This window comes from Narcine bancroftii, chromosome 4 (genome assembly GCF_036971445.1).
Source record: "Narcine bancroftii isolate sNarBan1 chromosome 4, sNarBan1.hap1, whole genome shotgun sequence".
Lineage (NCBI taxonomy): Eukaryota > Metazoa > Chordata > Chondrichthyes > Torpediniformes > Narcinidae > Narcine > Narcine bancroftii.
In genome coordinates, this window is record NC_091472.1 from 316,916,667 (window position 1) to 316,940,065 (window position 23,399).

Sequence of the window (23,399 nt, forward strand, 5' to 3'; positions counted from 1 at the left end):
CGACCTCTATCAGGTCTCCTCCAATCCTTCATCGCTCCTGAGAGAATTTGGTCTCTTGCTTAATATTTTTGCTTTCCTTTCTCCCACTTGAAGATCGATGCAGACTCCTTAGATCCCCGTCCCCTCCCCCCACACCCAGCTCCCCCGAAGTCCCACCTCACTCTGCCTACTCCCCTAGCTTCTTGTCTGCTGAGATTGCCATGTCCACAGAATTAATTCCTCCCACTGATGTCTCTTTTTGTCTTTATCTCTTCCCCTTCTCTGTTGAAACTTCAGCATAAATTATTCTGATAATGTGATCTGTTTGGCTTGATAAAGGTTGCACAAATTGCAAAAGTCCCCCTTGCTTTTCACACCCCAGATAACGGGATGAATTCATCTTGCTGATCAGAGCTGAACCATCGGTCTGCTGCTTAGAATCCGGTTGAGAAGCCCATTTGGTAGAGCTGGTACGTAAATTCTTCTATTCAACTGTGGTTCTATAACTCTTTGTCACATCTAGCTGCAGGGCACAATTGCTGGAAATCTCAACAGGTCACACAGCATCCATAGGACATAAAAGGCAGTCAGCATTATTTAGCGAAGTACAGTCTTCTTGGGGATAGTCAGCATGGCTTTGTGAGGGACGTTTTATGAGGAGGTGAGAAAGGAAATTAATGAAGGTAGGGCAATGGATGTGGTGTATATGGATTTCAGCAAGGTCCCTGATTTAGAAAATCAGGAGGCGTGAGATCTAAGGAACTTTGGCTGTGTGGATTCACAATCGGCTTGCCTGAAGAAAGCAGAGTGTAGTCGTAGATGGGACGTGTCCTGTCCTGGATGCCGGTGACTAAAGGAGTTGCTGCTGGGCCTTTTGCTCTTGGTGATTTTTATAAATGACCTGGATGAAGAAGTGGAGGGTGGATCAGTAAGTTCGCAGAGGATCAAAGGTTGGAGGAATTGTGGATACTGTTGAAAAAGCTATTCTCAATATAGGGTCGTACAATCCCCCATGGAAATCATAAGGATTAAATAAAAGTCTGGAAGAAACAAACTAAACTTGACTGCTTCACAGAGAAGGGGGTCCATAAACGTTGAGCAAAGTTTATGCACTCCCTTCCCTGTGTAGCAATCCTAAGGGTTCCTAACCAACTAAAGAACAGCTGTAATAGGTTACAACGGGGTATAGACAGTATTCATTGTCGTGTGGAGAAGCGGCAGATGGAATTCAATCTAGGCCAGTGTGAGATGATGTAATTTGGAAGGTCAAACCTGATGGCAGAGTTCATATTTGAGGAGACGGTGACCATGTCGACGGACCAGTGAGGGGATCTGAGGCTGAAGGACACACAGGCGGCAGGTTGTGGTGATTTGAGGTGAGGAACCCACACAGGGCTGCAGGCTGCTGGAGACTGCGGTTAAAGGACTTGCACCGGGGCTGCGGGCTGCTGAAGACTGGCTCAAGACTGGCTGAAGGGACAGCAGGTATCAGAACTGGGATGTGAGAGGGTGCCGAGGGTCCTGAAGGCTTCCTGATTGTGTTGGAGGTTTGGATCTGGAGCTCAGGTTGCCTGTGGTTTGGACTGAGGTCGGTGCGGCTGCAGAGGCTTTGGGAGAACTGGAGACGAATCTACGGACACTCAGCAACACTGAAGGGACTCTCTTTTGCTTCTCCTTCTCTCAAAATGTCAGAGGCACTGGGCAAATTTTGGTGATGGTGAAGAGATTTCACATTTAAAGAAAGTGAGACGAATTAAAGAAGAATTTGTTTAAAGTGAGAACAAAATTCTGCCAGGTGGAGGTTTGGAGGAAGTGAGATGAGTTAAAGGAGAAGTTGTAGGAACAAAGTTTGTGTAATATTACACCTATTTATTACATGACAGTAACAGAATCTTGAATCTTCAATGTTTATGCCAATTTTACTAACAGTGTGGAAGAAGAGAGAGATAATTTTTAAATGTAGACATACAGCACAGTAACAGGCCCTTCTGGGCCACGAGCTCATGCTGCCCAATTAACCTGCAACACCCAGAATGTTTTGAATGGTGGGAGGACACCGGATCCCCCGGGGAAAACCCACGCAAACATGGGGAGAACATGCAAACTCCTTACAGACAGCATGAGATTTGAATCTCAGTCTCTGGCGCTGTAACAAAGTTGTGCTAATCTCTATGTGAACCATACTGCCCTACCTGGATCTTAGGGTCCAGATCCATAGATCCCTCAAGGTTGCCGCACAGTTTGATCGGGTAGTTATGAAGGCTTTTGTTACGCTGGCCTTCATTAGTCGGGGGATTGAGTTCAAGAGCTGTGAGGTCGTGTTGCAACTCTATAAAGCTCTGGTTAGACTAGACTTGGAGTTCTGGTCACCTCATTACAGGAAGGACATGGATGCTTTAGAGAGGAGATTTACCAGGATGTTGCCGGGATTAGAGAACATGACTTACGAGGCAAGGTTGATAGAACTGGGGCTTTTCTCTTTGGCGTGACAAAAGAGAAAGTGACTCAATAGATTCGCTTATATGGGGGATATAAAGTGTGCAAGTAATTCTGATACAAAGTCCACAGACTGCACATCTGACTTTAGCTTAAACTTGCACACACCAGTCTCCTGGTTCCAGACGTCTGACTTTCCCTGAAGGGGTTGGCTCAAGTCTTTATACGGGCTGGTGATTGGCAACTGGCAGGTGGAGCCAGCCTCCCAGGTTGCCTACCTGCAGGTACCTGCAGGAGGGTTTTGGGAGTGCGGCCAGTGTAATGGTTGTATCACCACAGCCACCTCCTATTCCCCAATGTGACATGCGAAAATACCAGAGGATCTCTGTTTAATGTGAGTGGAGGAAAGTTCAGGGTAGACACCAGAGGGTGTGCCGACTAATGCAAACCTACACTGTGACAGTCTAACCTGTTCCTCCCGCACACCTACATCCTCTATTTTTCTCTCATCCATGTGCCTGTCTAAGAACCTTTTAAATGTCCAGCCTCCACCACCACCCCAGCAAGGCATTCCAGGGAACCAGGCAACTTCCTACACACCAGGGAATAAAGTTCCAGCCTGCTCAACCGTTCCCTGTATCTCAAACTCTGAAACCCCGGCAACATTCTTGTAAACCTCCTCAGCACTCTCTCTATACTGGTTATATCCTTCCTGTAATTCGGTGACCAAAACTGCACACAATATTCCAGATATGGCTTCACCAATGCCTCATACAACTTCAACATAACATCCCAACTCCTGTGTTCTACATTCTGATTTATGAAGCCAACAAACTAAATACCTTCCTCACCACCCTCTCCACGTGATTCAACTTTCAGAGAATTATGTACCATGATTCCTAAATAACTTTGTTCCACTGCACTCCTCAATTCTCTTCCATTTAACGTGCATGTCCTGTTTGGATTAGTCCGACCAAAATGTAGCACCTCACATTTATCAGTATAACAGTCCATCTGCCATCGTTCAGCCCAAAACTTCCCTCTCCTCACCTTAAACAGATGATTTTTTTGTTAATGTTTATAGTTAGGACAGCTCTAGAGAGAGGTGACTTCTGTTTCATGGCCGTTGCCTGTATAGCACGCGCTGCTTCTGGCCATTAGATAAACAGTTCTCATAGCCCCAATTCTCAGCTGAGCACAGATTCCTTTCCATTGACTGCTAAACTGTGCACAGATATTTAGCTCCTTCCTGAAACCCAGACAGAGTAAACACAGAAGCATGGATTCAGGTGGATAAGGAACTTTGTTTCACCAAATGGGGCAGGCAATAACCAAGCAGCTGAACATTTTGGACAAAGCCGGCAGTTTAAGGCCACAGTACTCACTGGGTGGATTCCAGGCAGAGATGGACAGGTCCTTGATTAGCCAGGGCATTAAAGGATTTAGGGAGAAGGCCGGGCAGTGGGGCTGCATGGGAAAATGGATCAGCTGATAATGGAACAGCGGGGCTGACTCGATAGGCTGAATGGCCTATCTCTGCTCCTATGTCTATATTGTAGAAGAGTTTAAAGCCACCTTTTTGCACACCTTCAGTAAAAAAATGTTATTTTTAAACTATAAGACCATAAGCTACAGTGTCCACTCTGTTGAGTCTGCCCTGCCATTCCATCGTGAGCTGATCCATTCTCCCACTCAGCTCCTTATTGAAAAAACGGCTTGCTGGCATTAGAAAGGGTTCAGAGAAGATTCACAAGAATGATTCCTGGAATGAAGGGATTAGCATGCGAGAAGCATTTGACGGCTCTTGGACTGGACTCCTTGTCATTCAGAGGAATGAGGGGGGACCTTGAAGAAGCATTTCAAATGTTGAAAGGACTGGACAGAGGAGATAACCTTTGACACCCAATGACCTGACCTCATCAGCCGCTCTGGTAGCAACTCCATCCGGGGTTGCCGCACTCTGTATAAAGAAAATCCTCTGCATCTCTGTTTTAATTGGGTCTCCTTCAAACCTGAAGTTGTGCCTTCTTGTCCTGGACTCTCAACTTTGCCACATCTACTCTGTCCAGACATTGCGATCCTGGAAAAGCAACTGGAATCCATCAGTGCCGGCCGACTAGTGTTGGGCACGGATGGGAGAGGCATCAGATGCTGAGTACAAATGAAAATCAGTGGCAAAACACTTTCAGGTCAGTTGAAGCATAGAAATATAGAAAACTTACAGTCCAATACAGGCCCTTCAGCCCAAAAAGTTGTGCTGAACATGTCCCTACCTTAGAAATTACTGGGTTTTCCCATAGCCCTTTATTTTTCTAAAGTCCATGTACCTATTGAAAAGTCTCTTAAAGGATCCTATCGCATCAGCCTCCATTCCTGTTGCCTGTGGTCCATTCCACACACTCACCATACTTACCCCTGGCATCTCCTCTGTACCCACTCCCCAGCAACTTAAAACCTGTGTCTTGTGGCAACCATTTCAGCCCTGGGAAAAGCCTCTGACCTTCCACATGATCAATGCCTCTCATCATCTTAAACACCTCTATCAGGTCACCTCTCATCCTCTGCCGCTCCAAGGAGAAAAGGCCAAGTTCACCAACCTCTTTTCATAAGGAATGTTCCTCAATCCAGGCAACATCCTCATAAATCTCTTCCGCACCCTTCCTATGGTTTCCACGTCCTTCTGTAGTGAGGTGACCCGAACTGAGCACAGTTCTCCAAGTGGGGTCCGACCAGGGTTAGCAAAGGCCAATGCGCCACATGCCTCTTATCCACAGAAACAATCTCTTTTTCTTTGGCTTGGCTTCGCGGATGAAGATTTATGGAGGGGGTAAAAGTCCACGTCTGCTGCAGGCTCGTTTGTGGCTGACAAGTCCGATGCGGGACAGGCAGACACGGTTGCAGCGGCTGCAGGGGAAAATTGGTTGGTTGGAGTTGGGTGTTGGGTTTTTCCTCCTTTGCCTTTTGTCAGTGAGGTGGACTCTGCGGTCTTCTTCAAAGGAGGTTGCTGCCCGCCAAACTGTGACAGTTTTTCAGAAACAATCTATGCAACTGCTTTGAGCGTCCTATGGACTCAGACTCCCTCTGATCCTCCACATGCTGAGAGTCTTACCATTAATACTATATTCTGCCGTCATATTTAACTGATCAAAATGAACCACTCACCCTTATCTGGGTTGAACTCCATCTGCCACTTCTCAGCCCAGTTTTGCATCCTATCAATGTCCTGCTGTAACCTCTGGCAGCCCTCCACACCATCCACATCCCCCCCAACCTTTGTGTTATCAGCAAACCTACTGACCCATCCCTCTGCTTCCTCATCCAGGTCATTTATGAAAATTTATGAAAAGACTAAGGGTCCCAGAACAGATCCCTGAGCCACAACACGGGCCACCCACCTCCACCCGTCTACAACCACTCTTTGCCTTCTGACGTCAAGCCAGTTCCGGATCCAAAAAGCAGTCCCCTTGGATGCCAAACCTCCTTACTTACTCAATAAGCCGTGCATGGGGAACCTTATCAAAGGCCTTGCTGAAATCCATCTGCCCGACATCTACTTCCTTCATCAATGTGTTTAGTTAGTTCCTCAAAAAATTCAGTCAGGATCATGAGGTATGATCTGCCCTTGACAAAGCCATGTTGACTATTCCTAATCATTTTATACCTCTCCAAATGTTCATAAACCTACCTCTCAGGATCTTCTCCATGAATTGACCAACCACTGAAGTCAGACTCACTTGTCTATAATTTCTTGGTCCAACTCTACTCCCTTTCTTGAATAAAGGAACAACACCCACAAGCCTCCAGTCCTCTGGAACCTCTCCTCTCCACATTGGTAATTCGAAGATCATTGCCCAGAAGTTTGTAATCTCCTCCCTCACCTCCCTCAGTCGCCTGGGGCCCATCTCATCTGGTCCCAGTGAACTTTTCCAACTTGCTGCTTTCCAAAAACTCCAGAACATCCTCTCTCTTAACATCTACAGGCTCAAGCGTTTCAGTCATTACTAGAATCACCAGGTTCATTTTCCACAGTGAATACTGAAGTGAAGTATTGATTAAGAATGTCTGCTATTCCCTCGAGTTCCATGCACACTTTCCTACTGTCACACTTGATGGGTCCTATTCTTACTCGTCTCATCCTCTTAACTATATATAACCATATAACAATTACAGTATGGAAACAGGCCATCTCGGCCCCTCTAGTCCCACCTATCCATTCCCTGTCCATAACCCTCCAATCCCCTCACATCCATGTACTCATCCAACCTCTTAAATGACAAAATTGACCCTGCCGCAACCACCTCATCCGGAAGGTCATTCCACTCAGCCCCCATTCTCTGAGTGAAGAAGCTCCCTCTCATGTAACTTCTAAAGTTTTGCCCCCTAATCCTTAACTTATGACCCCTCGTTCCAATCTTACCTATCCTCAAAGGGAAGAGCCTATTCACATCCACTCTATCTATCCCCCTCATAATTTTAAATACCTCTATCAAATCCCCCCCTCAACCTTCTACGCTCCAATGTTCTTCACGTACTTTTTAAAAACTTTATATAAAATAAAACCATTTAACAAACATATCACAATATTTCAGACAATCCAATGACGTGGTATATTATAAAAAAGAAATATAAAAGGAAGAAAAACCTCCTATAAATCCCCCCGCCTCCTCCCAAGCCCCTACAAACTATAAAAACAAGAAAAAGAGGGACAAGAAAACCACAATAGGAGTACTTCACTTTCTGATACTTTTAAACTACAGAGACCTAAAAAGAGAAAGGGTATGTTCAAGATTCATTTAAATTTAATACCAACAGTTTATAAATATGGGCTCCATATTTCACAAAAGATGATATTTATCTCTTAAATTATAAGTAATTTTTCAAGTGGAATACAACTCCGAACTTCTGCATGCCATCCATCTATCCATTCCCAGATCAGTACCTGACTTTCAAGTTATAGCAATACATTTTCTAGTTATTGACAAAACTATTTGAACAAATTTTACTTGATACATATTAGGTTTAATCCCTCTAACATCTCCCAGTAAAAATAACATTGGATCCTGTGGGAATTTTACTCCAGTTATTCATTCTAATAAATTACCCAAATTAAGCCAAAGAGGTTTAATTGCAGAACACTGCCAAGTCGAATGCAAAAGAGTATCAACTTATTGTCCACATCTAAGACATAAATCTGAATAAATATAATTCATATTATGTAACTTCTGTGGTGTTAAATATAACTGATGAATAATTTATATTGATCTATCACATAGATTGTATGTTTCATACTACCTCTACATATCTGAATCCATCTACGTTCATCTATTTGCTTATTTAAATCCACCTCCCATGTATATCTTGATTTATGAAGGCCCTCTTTTTGAGCCTTCTTTTGTAATAATTAGTACGTCTCTGAAATAAATTTCTTTACACCCTTATTACTTAATAATAATTATACGTCTGTTTCCGCTGGTCTAAATATTCAACAAAAATTTCACAAAGGAATCTTTTAACTTGAAAATAACAAAATTTTGTATTTTCCAATATCATAAACTTTTCCTTCATTCTATAAATTTCCAGGCTTCAAAACAATCTTTAATTTTTTTTAACACCACAACTTTGCCAAATTAATTGAAATAAAGGTGTTCTTTCAGACATTAAACTTCTTCCTCCAATCTCTTTATCAATTTTATTCCAAAGTTCAATGACATGTTTCATCATGGGTGAACAATCTTGAATTGCATTTATAAATAAAGTGTTGTAGATCAGTTTCTCCTCTTTTATCAAGTTCGATATTTACCCATGCTGGAACATTATTTAACTCATACATTACATTAATAAATCTCAACTGTGCTGCTTTATAATAATTCATAAAATTGGGGAGCTGTAAACCTTCTAAATCATATTTCCATGTCAATTTTTCCAAAAAGAAAGTTCTCCAAGCCATTTTCCCTTTCCATAAAAAAATGTTCTAACGGAAACATTTAATTCCTTAAAAAAAATTTTGGGGAATTGAAATTGGAATTACTCTACCCATCAAAGTAATTTTTCCAAATCTTCTTTAATTTTCTTTAATAAAGATAAATAATTTAATTTAAGTATTTTTGTCAAATCTGATTGCACATGAACACCAAAATATTTTATTCCACCATCTGGCCATCTCGATTCAATTACTTCTTTACTTTTCTCCATTAACTCATGGATCTTCTCCCAATTTATTTTATAACCCGATATGTCTCCATATCCATATTCTGTTGTTGCAAAGAATTTAAAGGATCCTTAAATAGATCAAACCATCATCTGCAAATAAATTTATTTTATATTCTTCTTATTTCACCTTAAAACCCATAATCTTTGAATCTCGTCTTATTAATTCAGCTAAAACAAATAAGGCTGGTGACAATGGACAACCTTCTCTACTTGATCTCGTTAAGTCAAAAAATGTTGCAATCTCTCCATTATTCATTACCCTTGCAATAGGTTTTGTTTATACATTATTTTAACCCAATCTGTAAACATTGAACCCAATTTATATTTCTCTAGAATTTTCAAGAGGAAATCCCATTCTAATTTATCAATTTTTTTTTCAGCATCCAAAGCCACTGCCACACTCAGGCCTCCCATTTTGTGAACTAAATGTGTCAAACTAACAAGCCTCGCTACATTATCTGCAGATTTCTGACCTTAACAAATCCAGTTTGATCCAGATGTATTAATTTTGGTAAATCCTTTGCCAATCTATTTGCTAAGATTTTAGCTAATATTTTATAATCAACATTTAATACTGAAATTGGTCTATAAGTCTGTGGTGCAGCAAACAACATAAAACACGAAAGACTGTATAACAGACTTTAATTAGCTTAGAGTAGAAAGCACTGGATATGTGTGTAGCCTCCAGTTCCACGTGCCTGACTGGTTTAGGAAAGGGTCGACTTGAGTCTTTATATGGGCCGGTGATTGACCGTTGGCAAGGTGGGGCCAACCTCCCAGGTTACCTACCTGCAGGGACAATGGTTTCCCCCTGCAGTGGGAAGACGCTGGTTTCATTGGATCTCTATCATTTTTCGGAATTACTGTAATAATTGCCATTAACAAGGATTCTGGAAAAGAATGTATCTTCCTTTTTTTAAACTTTATTTATTCGTTCAAAAACCAAATAATATATGACATATACAACAATTAACCATAAACATGAACTTTTTTTTATATATAGAAAAGAAAGAAAAGAACCCCCCCCTTCAGCCAACTCTCCTAAGGAGAGCCATAAAGAAAGAAAAAAGAAAGAATATTAAAGAAAAATTAAATATACATATTAAGATCTAATCAATATAAATTGAAATGTAAATATTCTGAATATAACAACCACTTATTAATAAAAAAATTATCTTCTTCTTTGGCTTGGCTTCGCGGAAGAAGATTTATGGAGGGGTAAATGTCCACGTCAGCTGCAGGCTCGTTGGTGGCTGACAAGTCCGAAAAATTATAATTATCACGCAAAACATATGTAATTTTTTTCCATTATTAAACAATATTTCATCTCATTATGCCCTCTATTAATATCGATCATATTTGCATCTTTCCACAAAGAATGTATCTTCACTGTATAATTTAACACCTCCATAAATTGAGGTATTACAAGATCTTTAAATTTCTTATAAAATTCTACAGGAAGCCCATCTTCTGACGATTTATTATTTTGCCTTGAACTCATTACCTTACTAATTATACGTTCAAATCTTTCTGCTTCCTATCATTCAGACTAGGTAAAGTAATTTTAGATAAAAAACTTGTCAATCTTATTTTCATCATGTATTTATTCTAAATGATGTAATTCAGAATAAAATTCATTAATACATCATTTATTTCTGGTGGATTATATGTAATAGTCCCCAAAGATTTTCTCAACTACATTGATAATTCTCATTGTCCGTTCTGCTTTCTCTTAATTCATAATATCTCTGTTTAGTTCTTTGGATTAACCTTTCAGTTCTAGAAGTCAGAATAATGTTATATTGTCGGTTTTATTAATTACTTGCTTTTTCTTTACTTCAGAAGAATTATTTTGTAGATCTTTTTCTAATTTACCCATGTCCTGTTTTAATTGATTTGTCTCTATTGTATATTCCCTTTTAATTTTAGCCGGGTTACTTATTATTTGACATCTTATATATGCTTTTAACACATCCGAAATAGTACATTTATTATCTTTTGAATCAATATTCATTTCTAAAAATAATTGAGTTTGTTTTCTTATAAAATCACAGTTATCAACTCTTTTTAATCATGCAGAATTAAACCTCCATCTATATGGTATATTTTTTTCTTCTAAGGTCGAACATGTTAGTAGAAGTGGCGAATGATCAGAAAGTATTCTTGCTTTGTACTCAACTTTACTAATCCTTCCTTAAAACTGTGTTGATAATTAAAAATAGAATCTATTCTTGAATAAGAGTCATGCCTATGAGAATAGAACTAACAATCTCTTTTTCTTGGATTCAACTTTTGCCAAATAACAACTAAATTGATTTGCTTCATAAAACTTAGCTCTTCACATACTTGCTGAATGCTTTGGGGTTTCCTTAATCCTGCCCGCCAAGGCCTTCTCATGGCCCCTTCTGGCTCTCCTAATTTCCTTTTTAAGCTCCTTCCTGTTAGCCTTATAATCTTCTAGATCTCTAACATTTCCCAGCTCTGGGAACCGTTCATGAGTTTTTCTCTTCTCCTTGACTAGAATTTTTACAGTGTTTGTACGGTTCCTGAACCCGACCATAACTTCCCTGCCTCATTGGAATGTTCCTATGCAGAACTCCACACAAATATCCCCTGAACATTCACCACATTTCTTCCAAACTTTTCCCTGAGGAGATCTGTTCCCAATTTCAGCTTCCAATTTCCTGCCTGATAGCCTCATAATTCCCCTGACTCCAATTAATCGCTTTTCTAGTTTGTCTGTTCCTCTCTCTCCCAATGCTATTGTAATGGAGATAGAATTATGTTCACCATCTCCAAAATGCTCTCTCACTGAGAGATCTGACTCCGGACCAAGTTCATTTCCCAATACCAAATAAAGTACAGTCTCTCCTTCTTGAACACACCTAACAAGCCCCATCCCATCTAAACCCCTTGCTTCAGGGAGATGCCAATCGATATTTGGGAAATTAAAATCTCTCATCATGATAGCTCTGTTATTTCTAAACTTTCCAGAATCTGTTTCCCTTTCTGCTCCTCGACATCCCTGTACATATTGGGTGGCCTATGAAAACACCTGGTAAAGTTATTGATCCCTTCCTTTTCCTAATCTCCACCCACAGAGACTCTGTAGTCAATCCCTCCATGACGTCCATCTTTTCTGCAGCTGTAACACTATCTCTGATCAACAGTGCCACGCCCCCACCTCTTTTGCCTCCCTGTCCTTTCTGAAACATCTAAAACCTGGCACTTGAAGTAACCAATCCTGTCCCTGAGCCATCCAAGTACCACATCATAGCTCCAAGAACTGATCCACGCTCTAAGCTCATCCATTTTGTTCACAAAACTCCTTGCGTTAAAACAGACACATTTCAAACCTTCCATCTGAGCGCGTCCCTTCTCTATCACCTCCCTATGCTCCCTCACACATTGTCTCTAGGGTTTCTCTATTTGTGTGCCAACCGCCTCTTGCCTGGTAAATTCAGTTCGGTCCCCATCCCCCAATAATTCTAGTTTAAACACTCCCCAATAGCCTTAGCGAACCTCTCTGCCAGGATTTTGCTCCCCCTGGGATTCAAGTGCAACCCGTCCTTTTTGTACAGATTCCACCTGCCCCAAGAGTTCCCAATGGTCCAGAAATCTAAAACCCTGGCCTCTGCTCCAATCCCTCAGCCACGCATTTATCCTCCACTTCATTCCCTCAGGGCTGGTCAAGAAGCTACAAACCCTGGGCCTCCGCACCCCCCTCTGCAACTGGATCCTTGACTTTCTCATTGGACGACCACAGTCAGTACAAACTGGAAACAATGTCTCCTCCTCACTGATCATCAACACAGGCCCACCCCAAGGGTCCATGCTTAGCCCACTGCTCTACTCATTCTACACCCTTGACTGGGGCTAGGCACAATTCCAATGTTATCTACAAGTTTGTTGATGGCACCACAGTTGTCGGCAGAATCACAGATGACAATGAGGACGCGTACAGGAGGGAGATAGATCAGCTCATTGAACAACTACAACAACCTTACGCTCAACATCACCAAATCAAGGAGATGATTGTGGACTTTAGGAGAGGGTCAGGGGAACACGGCCCAGTCCTCATCAAGGGCTCAGTAGTGGAGAGGGTCAAGAATTTCAAATTCCTGGGTGTCAACATCTCCGAGGATCTGTCCTGGAGCCTCTAGGTCGACGCAATCATGAAGAAGGCTCGCCAGAGGATATACTTTGTAAGGTGTTTGAGGTGATTCGTTATGTCACCGAAGACTCTCGTAAACTTCTACAGGTGTCCTGTGGAGAGCATTCTGGCTGGTTGCATCACTACCTGGTATGGAGGTGCCAACTCTCAGGACAAGAATCAACTCCCAGAGGGTGTTAACTTGGCCTGTGACATCACAGGCACCAGACTTCACTCCATCGAGGACGTCTACATGAGGTGGTGTCTTAAAAAAGCAGCCTCTATCCTCAAGGATCCCCCACCACCCAGGCCCTGCCCTCTTCACTCTGCTACCATCAGGTACAGGAGCCTAAAGACGAGCACTCAGCGGCACGAGAACGGCTTCTTCCCCTCCGCCATCAGATTCCTGAATGATCAATGAACCAAAGGCACCGCCTGACCTTTTGTCCACTGTTACATTTCTTATAGTAATATTGTAAGGTGGTTATAATCTGAATGTTTGCTCTATGACACTGGCTTTAAACCCCGAATTTCCCGCCTTGTTCATGACACTAAATCCTGATTCTGATTCTGTTCCTATATTCACTGTCTCTTGGCACAGACAGTAATCCAGAAATTGCTACCTTTGTCGACCTGCTTCTCAACTCCCTACAATCCTTCTTCAGGATCTATTCCCTTTTCCTACCCATGTCATTGGTTCGAATATGTACCTTGTCCTCTGGCTGTTCTCCCTCCCTCTGCAGGATAGCTTGGACATGATCTGAAATATCCTAGATCCTGGCACCTGGGAAGCAGGCCACCATCCGAGTTTCTTTCCTGCTTCCACAGAATTGCCTGTCTAGCCCCTTAACTCTAGAGTTCCCATCTCTACTGCCCTCCCCTTCTTCTCCCTACCCTTCTGTTCCACTGGATCGGACTCTGTGCCAGGGGCACAGCCACTAATGCTTCCCCCAGGTAGGCTGTCCCCCCCCACCCCCCACAACAGTACGCAAACAGGAGTACTTATTGTCAAAGGGGCACAGCCCAGAGGAGAACTCTCTAGTTCCTGTCTCTTCCTCTTCCTTCTCCTGACTGTGACCCTGTGGCCCCAGTGTGACCACTTCCTCACTCTCCCTGACCAAACAAAGGCCATCAAGCCCCTAACACAGCCCCTTAGTGTTGGCATAATCACTCGATGAAACCTGCTGAATTCATTAAAAGTTTCTGCAACTTCGTAATCTGAAACTATCTTTTTGTTCATCTGAAGTTGCTTACCACAATCCCCAGCTTTTTTTAATCAGGAAATGAACCTTTTGAAAAAATGTGTTATCAGTTGCACAGAAAATTCTGCTCAAAACCTGCCACGAAACAGGAAAAAAGTTTCAATAATCCGAATTAGAATCAGAATTTAATGTCACAAACATGTGTCATGACATTTGTTGATCTGCTGTAGCAGATGAAAAATTGTTCTAAGTTACATTTTGAAAATAAATAAATTAGTGCAAATGAAGCAAAAGTGAGGTTGGGTCTGTGGTTCACTGTCCATTCAGAAATCTGTTGGTGGAGGGGAAAGAGCTGTCCTTGTGCCATTGCGTGTTCGTCTTCAGGCTCCTGTGCCTTTTTCCTGATGGTAACAGGGTGAAGAGGGCAGGGCCTGGGTGGTGGGGATCCTTGAGGGTAGAGGCTGCTTCCTTCAGACACCACCTCATGTCGAGGTCCTCGATGGAGTGAAGCTTAATGCCTGTGATGGTGCAGGACGAGTTAACAACCCTCTGTAGTCTTATCCTGTCCTGTGCATTGGCACCTCCGTACCCGACACTGATGCAACCGGCCAGAATGTTCTCCACGGTCCACCTGTAGAAATTTGCACAAGTCTTTGGTGACCTATCAAATCTCCTCAAAGTCCTCGCCAAGTCCAGCCACTGGTGAGCCTTCTTCATGATTGCATCACCGTGGAGGCCCCAGGTCAGATCTTCGAAGATGTTGCCATCTAGGAATTTTAAGGTCTTAACCTTTTCCACTGCTGACCTCTTGGGGAGGACAGGGTTGTGTTCTCCTGATTCCACCCCCCCCCCACCCTGAAGTCAATAATGAGTTCCTTAGTTTTGTTCACCTTAAGTGCAAGGTTGATGTTGTGACACCATTCAACCAGCTGATCTATAGGAACTCCCTCCTGTTCGCTTCCTCATTGCCGTTTGTGATTCTGCCGACATCCATGGTGCCATCAGTAAACTTGTAGATAGCATTGGAATTGTGCCTGGCCACAAAATCGTGAGTGTAGAATGAGTAGAGCAATGGGCTAAGCCCCCATCCTTGGGGTGGGGCTGAGTTGATGATCAGTGAGGAGGAGATGTTGTTTCCAATTCATACTGACTGTGGTCGTCCGATGAGAAAGTCAAGGATCCAGTTGCAGAGGGGGGTGTAGAGGCCCAGGGTTTGAAGCTTGTTGACCAGCCTTGAAGAGATTATGGTGTTGAAGGCTGAGCTGGAGTTGACAAAGAGCAGCCCTATGTATGAATCGGTGTTTTCAAGGTGATCCAGAGCTGAACGGAGAGCTAGCGATATCGCATCTGCTGTGGAGCGATTGTGGGGATAGGTGAATTGCAACGGGTCCAGATCCTTGCTTGGGTTTGAGTTAATTCGGCCATGACCAGCCTCTGACGGCATCTCATCGTAGTAGAAGTTAGGGCTACTGGGCGATGGTCATTGAGTCACCGCGATAACTGATGCCCTTTTGAAGCAGGTGGGAACCTCTGACTGCAGCAGTGAGAGGCTGAAAATGTCCGTGAACACTCCGACTCGTTAGTTGGCGCAGATTTTCTTTGGATTACATTTTTTCCTGTATTTCTCATCACAAAATGTTCAGATCCGAGTTACAGGGTCACAGAATCATAGCAAACTAGGAGCAGGAGAAGGCCATTCACCCCTTCAAGCTTGCACCACCATTCAATACGATCATGGCTGATCATGTGACCTCAGCACAACACAGGGACAGTTCCCGACTCCCCGAAAAGACCGTGAGACTCTTCTGATGAATCATCAGTTCTTCCTGTCTTCACAGATGCTGCCTGACCTGCTGAGTGTTTCCGGTATTTATTTCAGATTTCCAGCATCTGCAGATATATTTGCTTTCCTTGCAGTTTGACTGAGTTAAAATTGGGTGGCACAGTTAAGACAACGGTTAGTGCCACACCGTTACAGCACCAGCGACTGGGAACTGGGCTCGAATCCCGTGCTGCTTGTGAGGAGTTTGTACGTGCTCCCTGTGGGTTTTCCCCTGGGGCTCCGGTTTCCTCCCACCGTTCAAAATGTACTGGGGGTTGTAGACTAATGGGGTGTCATTGGATGGCACAGGCTTGTGAGCCAAAATGATCTATTACCGTGCTGGAGATCTACATTTAATAAAAGTTGTAAAAGATTTCTGTAATCAGTAGCAAGTAGAAATCTACAGCTCTGTACTGGCCCTTCAGCCCAGTGTTGTTTTGACCCAATAATCTACTGTAAAAACTGCCTAGAATTTTCCCACAGGAGAACCCTCCACTTTCCTCAGTTCCTCAGATCCTATTGTCCCTGCCTCAACCATCATTCTCGACAGCACATTCCGTGCACCCACCACTTTCTGTGAGAAAACCTACCTCCTACATCCCCCCGACTTACTTTCAAGCCCCTTAAAACTACCCGCCCTCGTGTTAGCCGTGTTAGCTCAATGCCTTTCATCGTCCTTTACTCCTCTACCAGGTCTCCCTCATCCTCTGTTGCTCCAAGGAAAAAAGATAAGGTTCACTCAACCTGTCGTTTCACTGTTCCCTCTAATATGTGTGTGAGAGTGTATGTGTGTGTCTGTGTGTGTGTGAATGTATCTGTGCTTGTGTGTGTGTGTTTGTGTGTGTGTGTGAGTGCGGGCGTGTGTGTGAGTGTGTATATGTGTGTGCATGTGTGCGTGCTTGTGTATGTGTGCATGTGCATGCGTGTGTGCATGTGTGTGTGTGAGTGTGTGTATATGTGTATGTGTGTGCGTGCAAGCATGTGTGCATATGTGTGTGTGTGCGTGCATGTGTGTGTGCATGTGTGTTTGCATGTGTGCGTGTGTGTCTGCATGTGCATGTGTGTGTGCGTGCATTTGTGTGTGTGTGTGTGTGCGTGCATTTGTGTGTGTGTGAGTGTGTGTGTGTGTGTATGAGTGCATTTGTGTGTGTGTGTGTGTGTGCGTGCATTTGTGTGTGTGTGAGTGTGTGTGTGTGTGTGTGTGCATTTGTGTGTGTGTGTGTGTGTGTGTGCGTGCATTTGTGTGTGTGTGTGTGTGTGTGTGTGTGTGTGTGTGTGTGTGTGTGTGTGTGTGTGTATGTGTGTTTGTGTGGGAGCGCCTGTGTTGATGTTCAGTGAGGAGGAGATGTTGTTTCCAGTTCGTACTGACTGGTCGTCTAATGAGAAAGTCAAGGATCCAGTTGCAGAGAGGGGTGCAGAGACTCAGAGTTTGTAGCTTCTTGACCAGCCCTGAGGGAATAATAATGTTGAAGTTCGAGTTGTAGTTGATGAAGTGCAGCCGTACGGATGAGTTGCAGTTTTTGAGGTGATCCAGAAGTCAGCATTCACCTGAGGGTTTGGGATGACATTGGCAGATCTAATTTGTGATCTGAAAGTTTCTGCTCTGGAATTAATTCATTTCTTGTCAAATGCTTTCATTTCATTTGCTGATCTAATTTTTTCTTTCAGAAATGTTTCCTTTAAGGATCAAAATTCCTCCATATATGATAGAAAACGAAACCACCACCTTCAATTTTGATAATATGACAATGCCTTGTGTACTGGAGATGTATCCTGCATTGAACACATTGATTGCTGTCATCTACAGCCTAGTGTGTCTCCTGGCTGTGACGGGGAACCTGCTGGTTATGGTCGTCATAATCCACAACCGGCGCACCGCATCATCCACGGACGTCTACCTGCTCAACCTCGCCACTGCCGACCTGCTCTTTGCCGTCACCCTGCCCTTCTGGGCCGTGGATGTGGTGTCTGGGTGGGTGTTTGGGGACGTCATGTGTAAGGTCATCAGTGTGATGCTGGAGGTTAATTTTTACAGTGGGATCCTGCTGCTGGCCTGCATCAGTGTCGATCGCTACCTGGCCATTGTCCACTCTGCCCAGTCCCACAAGCAGAAGAGGCCGTTCTTCATTAGACTGGTGTGCGCTGCCGTGTGGGTGTTGGCCCTTCTCCTGTCTTTGCCCATTCTCTACAAAGGTGAAGGCCCCGTGAATGATTTTAACAGAAAGGTCTGCAACGAGGATCATGATGGTGAGATTTACAAAACATGGAAAGTAGCCACTAAAGTTTCTCGACATATTGTAGGGTTCCTCATCCCACTGGGAGTCATGGTCTTCTGTTACAGCGTCACCATCTTCAAACTGTGTCAGACGAAGGGGTTCCAGAAAGAAAAAGCCATGAAGGTCATCATCGCCGTGGTCCTCGCTTTCCTCGTCTGTTGGCTGCCCTACAACATCACCGTTTTCATCGACACCCTGTTGAGGAGCGAGCTCATCGCTGACTCTTGCAACAGGCGCCATCACCTCGACAGGGCTCTGTCTGCGACCCAGTGCTTGGGATTCCTGCACAGCTGCATTAACCCCATCTTGTACGCATTCATCGGGGTGAAGTTCAGGAGGAACCTGGCCAAACTCCTGGCCCAAAAAGTTCTCATGAAAGGAAGGATCTCCTACCCAGATTCCTGCAGTTATTCTCACGGTGCTCCAACTACATCACACAGCCTCCTGTAGCACACAGGGCTTCAATGTGGCTTAACCAGCTCAAGGGGTACATTTCCCCATGCGGCTGGTTCTAACGAGTCAAATCATCGTGCCTTTCTCCTACTGAAACAATGGAGTTCCTTTAGTAGACTACCCCTCCACTGGAAGCTCTCCGCTATCACAGAATATTGAAAAGTTGTGATCACAACTATTGCAATTTTCTCCTTTTGCAGCCTGAAATATATTTCACCTGCACCTGGTGACTTATCCACTTGGGTAAGGCTAAATTTCTGTCCCAGAAAACTGCCACCAGATACATCTTACTGACTGAAGTTCCCTGCAAGTGAATTTATGTAAAAAAATCAAGACATTTGAGCAGGAAGGGAAATGGTTCCATTCAATAGACAATAGACAATAGGAGCTGGAGTAGGCCCTTCGGCCCGTCGGGCCAGCACCACCATTTTACAGATCATGGCTGATCACTACCATCAGTACCCCTTTCCAGCCTTATCCCCGTAACCCTGAGCTCCTTTGCCCACTAGAGTCTTATCTAACTCTCTTTTGAACATAATCAGCAAATCTGCCTCTACCACCCTCTGTGGCAGAGCATTCCACAGATTCACACTTCTCTGGGTAAAAAAATGTTTTCTCATCTCCGTCCTAAAGGGCCTACCCTGTATTCTTAAACTATGCCCTCTGGTCCTCGTCTCCTCCATCATTGGGAACAAGTAATCCGACTTCACCCTGTCTGTCCCCCTGATAATTTTGTATACCTCAATCATGTCCCCCCTCATCCTTCTAAACTCCATCGGATACAAGTCCAGTTTTTCTAGCCTTTCAGCATATGTCAACCCCGCCATCCCTGGAACTAACCTTGTAAATCTGCGCTGCACACCCTCTATAGCTAGTATGTCCTTCCTCAAAATTGGAGACCAGAACTGGACGCAATACTCCAGGTGGGGTCTCACCAGGGCCCTGTACAACTGCAGAAGGGCGTCTCTGTTCCTATACTCCAATCCCCTCTTTATGAAAGCCAACATGCCATTTGCCTTCTTCACAGCTTTCTGAACCTGCATGTTAGCCTTCAGTGACCGGTGAACAAGTACACCCAGATCTATTTGCTCCTCCCCACTCCCTAGCTTGTCTCTATTTAAATAATACTCAGCTTTCCTATTATTGCCCCCAAAATGGATAACCTCACATTTGCTCACATTGAACGTCATCTTCCATTCAGCAGGCCACACCCCCAACCTGTCCAAGTCCCTCTGCATTTTCCTGACATCCTCCTCACACCCCACACCGCCACCCAGTTTCGTGTCATCTGCAAATTTGCTCAAGTTATTAATAATCCCCTCATCCAAATCATTTACATAAATTACAAACAACTGAGGACCCAATACCGATCCCTGCGGCACCCCACTCGTCACATCCTGCCATCTTGAAAAGGACCGGCTTACTCCAACCCTTTGTTTCCTATTTCTTAACCAATTTCCTATCCATGTCAGCACCTTACCTCCAATACCATGCTCCCTGATCTTGCCCACTAGTCTCCCGTGCGGTACCTTATCAAAGGCCTTCTGGAAGTCCAAATACACCACATCCACTGGCTCTCCCAAGTCCACCCTCTTTGTCACATCCTCGAAAAATTACAGAAGGTGAGTCAAGCATGACTTACCCTTAAGGAATCCATGCCGACTAGCCCTTATACTATTATTTCTGCCTAAGTGTTCTGCTATTACTCCTTTTATGATAGATTCCAGTATCTTCCCCACCACTGACGTCAGGCTGACCGGTCTATAATTTCCCGTTTACTCCCTCCCTCCCTTCTTAAAAATCGGCACCACATCAGCCACTCTCCAATCCTCAGGGACCTCCCCCGAATCTATGGAACTTTGGAAAATGTCGACCAGTGCCTCCACAATTTCCATAGCAACTTCTTTAAGCACCCTGTGATGCAGCCCATCAGGCCCTGGGGTTTTATCAGCCCTCGGTCCCAACAATTTACTCACAACCTCCTGCTTCTGGATCCGGATGTCCATTAGATCCCCTACTTCCCCAGGAAAGTTCCCCAAGTCTCTTGATACCGCATGACCACTACCCCCTAACTGACCATAACCTATATCCTCCTTGGTGAAGACCGATGCAAAGTATTTGTTAAATTCCTCAGCCATCTCCTTGTTTCCGGTAATAATTCCACCCTTTTCCATTCTTAATGGACCAATTTTAGACCGAACCAATTTCTTCCTCTTCACATATTTAAAAAAGCTTTTGCTATCCTCCATTATATTATTTGCTAATTTCCTCTCGTACTTCATTTTCCCCTCTCTTATGACTTTCTTAGTTTCCCAATCCTCTAACTTCCCACTCCACTTCGCTATCTTATACTTACTCCCTTTGGATTTGATATTGCACTTGATTTCATTAGTTAGTCACGGCTGCCATTTGCATCTCCTAGAGCCTTTCCTCCACTTTGGAATAAATTTGTCCTGAATCCTGTGAAAAATGTCCAACAATACCTGCCATTTTTCCCCAGTTGTCCTCCCAGCTAGTGTATCTTTCCATTTTATTTTGGCTAGCACCTTCCTCAAGGCTGCATAATCCCCTTTATTTAACTGCAGTACAGATGCTTCCGACTTCCTTTCTTTTTCCCTTTCTAATTGCAGCTCAAAAGTAACCATACCATGGTCACTATTCCCTAATGGCTCCCCTACATCGAGGTCACTTATTAACTCTGCGTCACTGCACAGCACCAAGTCCAGAATCGACTTCCCCCTGGTAGGTTCCTCCACTAGCTACTCCAAGAAAGTATCTCGTAGACATTCAATAAACTCACTCTCTTGTGTTCCTGCCCCCGTCTGATTATCCCAGTCCAACTTCATATTAAAGTCCCCCATAACTACCGTATTGCTACCACTTTGACATGCCACTCTTAATTCCTGATTTATACTTCTACCAATATCTGAGCTACTTTTCGGAGGCCTGTAAATGACCCCCATTATGGTCCTCATGCCTTTGCAATTTCTTAATTCTATCCAAACAGTCTCTACCCACCTGTTTCAATGTCTTTCCTTTCAAACGCCTGAATTTCATTTCTTACCAACAGAGCTACCCCACCTCCTCTTCCTAACTTTCTGTCTTTTCTATAGGACGTGTACCGGGGAACATTTATTTCCCAATCCTGTCCTTCCCGCAACCATGTCTCCGTTACTCCGACAATGTCATAACCTCCCATTGCCATTTGCGCCTCAAGCTCATCCATTTTATTCCTTACACTCCGTGCATTCATACACAATACCTTGATACCATATCTCCTTTCTCCCTCCACCTTTGTTCTCGATGCACTTGCCCCTACTCTCCTATCACTTTTAGTTCCCTTTTTCCTTATTGTTTCACCGTCTATCGGAACCACCCCTATATTCACTCACCTATCTGCTTCCCTATCAGTCCTGTTCCCTTCCCCCTACCAAATTGGTTTAAATCAAATCCGACAGCATTTTTAAACCTAACTGCCAGTATATTGGCCCCTGTTTCATTCAGGTGTAAACCATCCCTCCTGTAGAGGTCTTGTCTTCCCCAGAAGAGATCCCAATGGTCAATGAACCTGAATCCCTGCACTCTGCACCATTCCTTCAGCCACACATTTAACCTCCTGATTTTATTATTTTTGCCCCCACCCACGCTCAGCACAGGTAGCAGCCCCGAGATTACAATCCTGGAGGTCCTGCTTCTTAACCTCCTTCCGAGCTCACGGTAGTCCCTCTTCAGGATCTCCTCCTTCATCTTATCCACGTCATTTGTACCCACGTGTATCAGGACTTCCGGCCGTTCACCTTCCCCCCCCAGGATACTCTGAACCCTATCCGAGACGTCTCGCACCCTGGCTCCTGGGAGGCAACACACCATACGGGAACACTTGTCAGGTTCGCAGAATCTTTTGTCTGTTCCCCTGACGTGGAGTCCCTAATGACCACCTTGTTCCCCTTCCTTCCTTTCCGCACCACCGGTTCCCGTGGTGCAACCTCTGGCAGGTTATCTTCCCCAACTACATCCAATGCACTATATTTGTTGCTAAGAGCAGTAGCCACCGGGGTGCTCACCACAGAGCTAGCAACTTTCCCCCCTCCCCTGACAGTAGTCCACTTACCTGACCCCCCCCAATCCAGGGGTAAGCACTTCCCTGAGCGTTGTATCGAGAACTGGGTTTGAATGATGTGAATGGACTTTGCTTTAATCGATGTTTGTGACTTCACTGCCTGTGTAATAAAATATGTCGGATTCACATCTGCCCTCCTCTTGCCTGTTTATTCAGAGCACCTTCAGAAAGCAGAATGCAGTGACTCCAAGCAGAAGGTAGTGGCAGGGTTACACCCTTGGCTGTAACGCACTTCATCAATGGCAACATACAAGTGGGAAAAAACCCCACAGATACCAAAAACCTGAAACAAATTCAGAAGCTGCGGGAAATGCTCAGCAGGTCAGTCTACATCTGTGGGAGGAGAAACAGAGCAACGCCATTGAGCTGAAAAGTTGACTCACCTGCTAAATGTTTCCAGCAGTTCTGTCACAGAGTCACACAGAGTGGAAGCAGCCCCTTTGGCCCAACTTGGCCATGCTGACCCAAATCCCCCACCTACACACGTCCCACCAACCTGCATTCAGCCTATACCCCTCTAATCCCTTCCTCACCATGGGTCCGTCCAAATGTTTCCCAAGCATTGCAATTCCTGAACAAATGGCTTCCTTCACCCACCAGAGCCACAAACTTCACTGTAATTGAGGAAGTCCGTAGGGCAAAGGAAGTGGACTCCTTCATCCCCTCACTCCCATAGCTGAATTCACTCAGCCATGAGCTGCACGAAACCCAATGGTGAGGCAGCATCCACGGATGCGTTGGGACACTT

At 44.2% G+C, this 23,399-nt stretch overlaps 1 protein-coding gene across 1 annotated transcript; it reads left to right on the forward strand.

Annotated features, from left to right (window-relative positions):
• Nucleotides 1-271: 271 nt before the first annotated feature.
• Nucleotides 272-22,777, forward strand: LOC138762304 (C-X-C chemokine receptor type 2-like). The gene is made up of 2 exons (XM_069936050.1): nucleotides 272-449; nucleotides 17,471-22,777. Exon 2 carries the CDS (start codon nucleotides 17,473-17,475, stop codon nucleotides 18,526-18,528), a length of 1,056 nt encoding a protein of 351 aa, XP_069792151.1. The 5' UTR covers nucleotides 272-449; nucleotides 17,471-17,472; the 3' UTR covers nucleotides 18,529-22,777.
• The last annotated feature ends 622 nt before the right edge of the window (nucleotides 22,778-23,399 follow it).

Coding starts and splice junctions, on each gene's coding strand:
- LOC138762304 (XM_069936050.1), top strand. CDS start 17,473: ATGTTTCCTTTAAGGATCAAAATTCCTCCATATATGATAGAAAACGAA.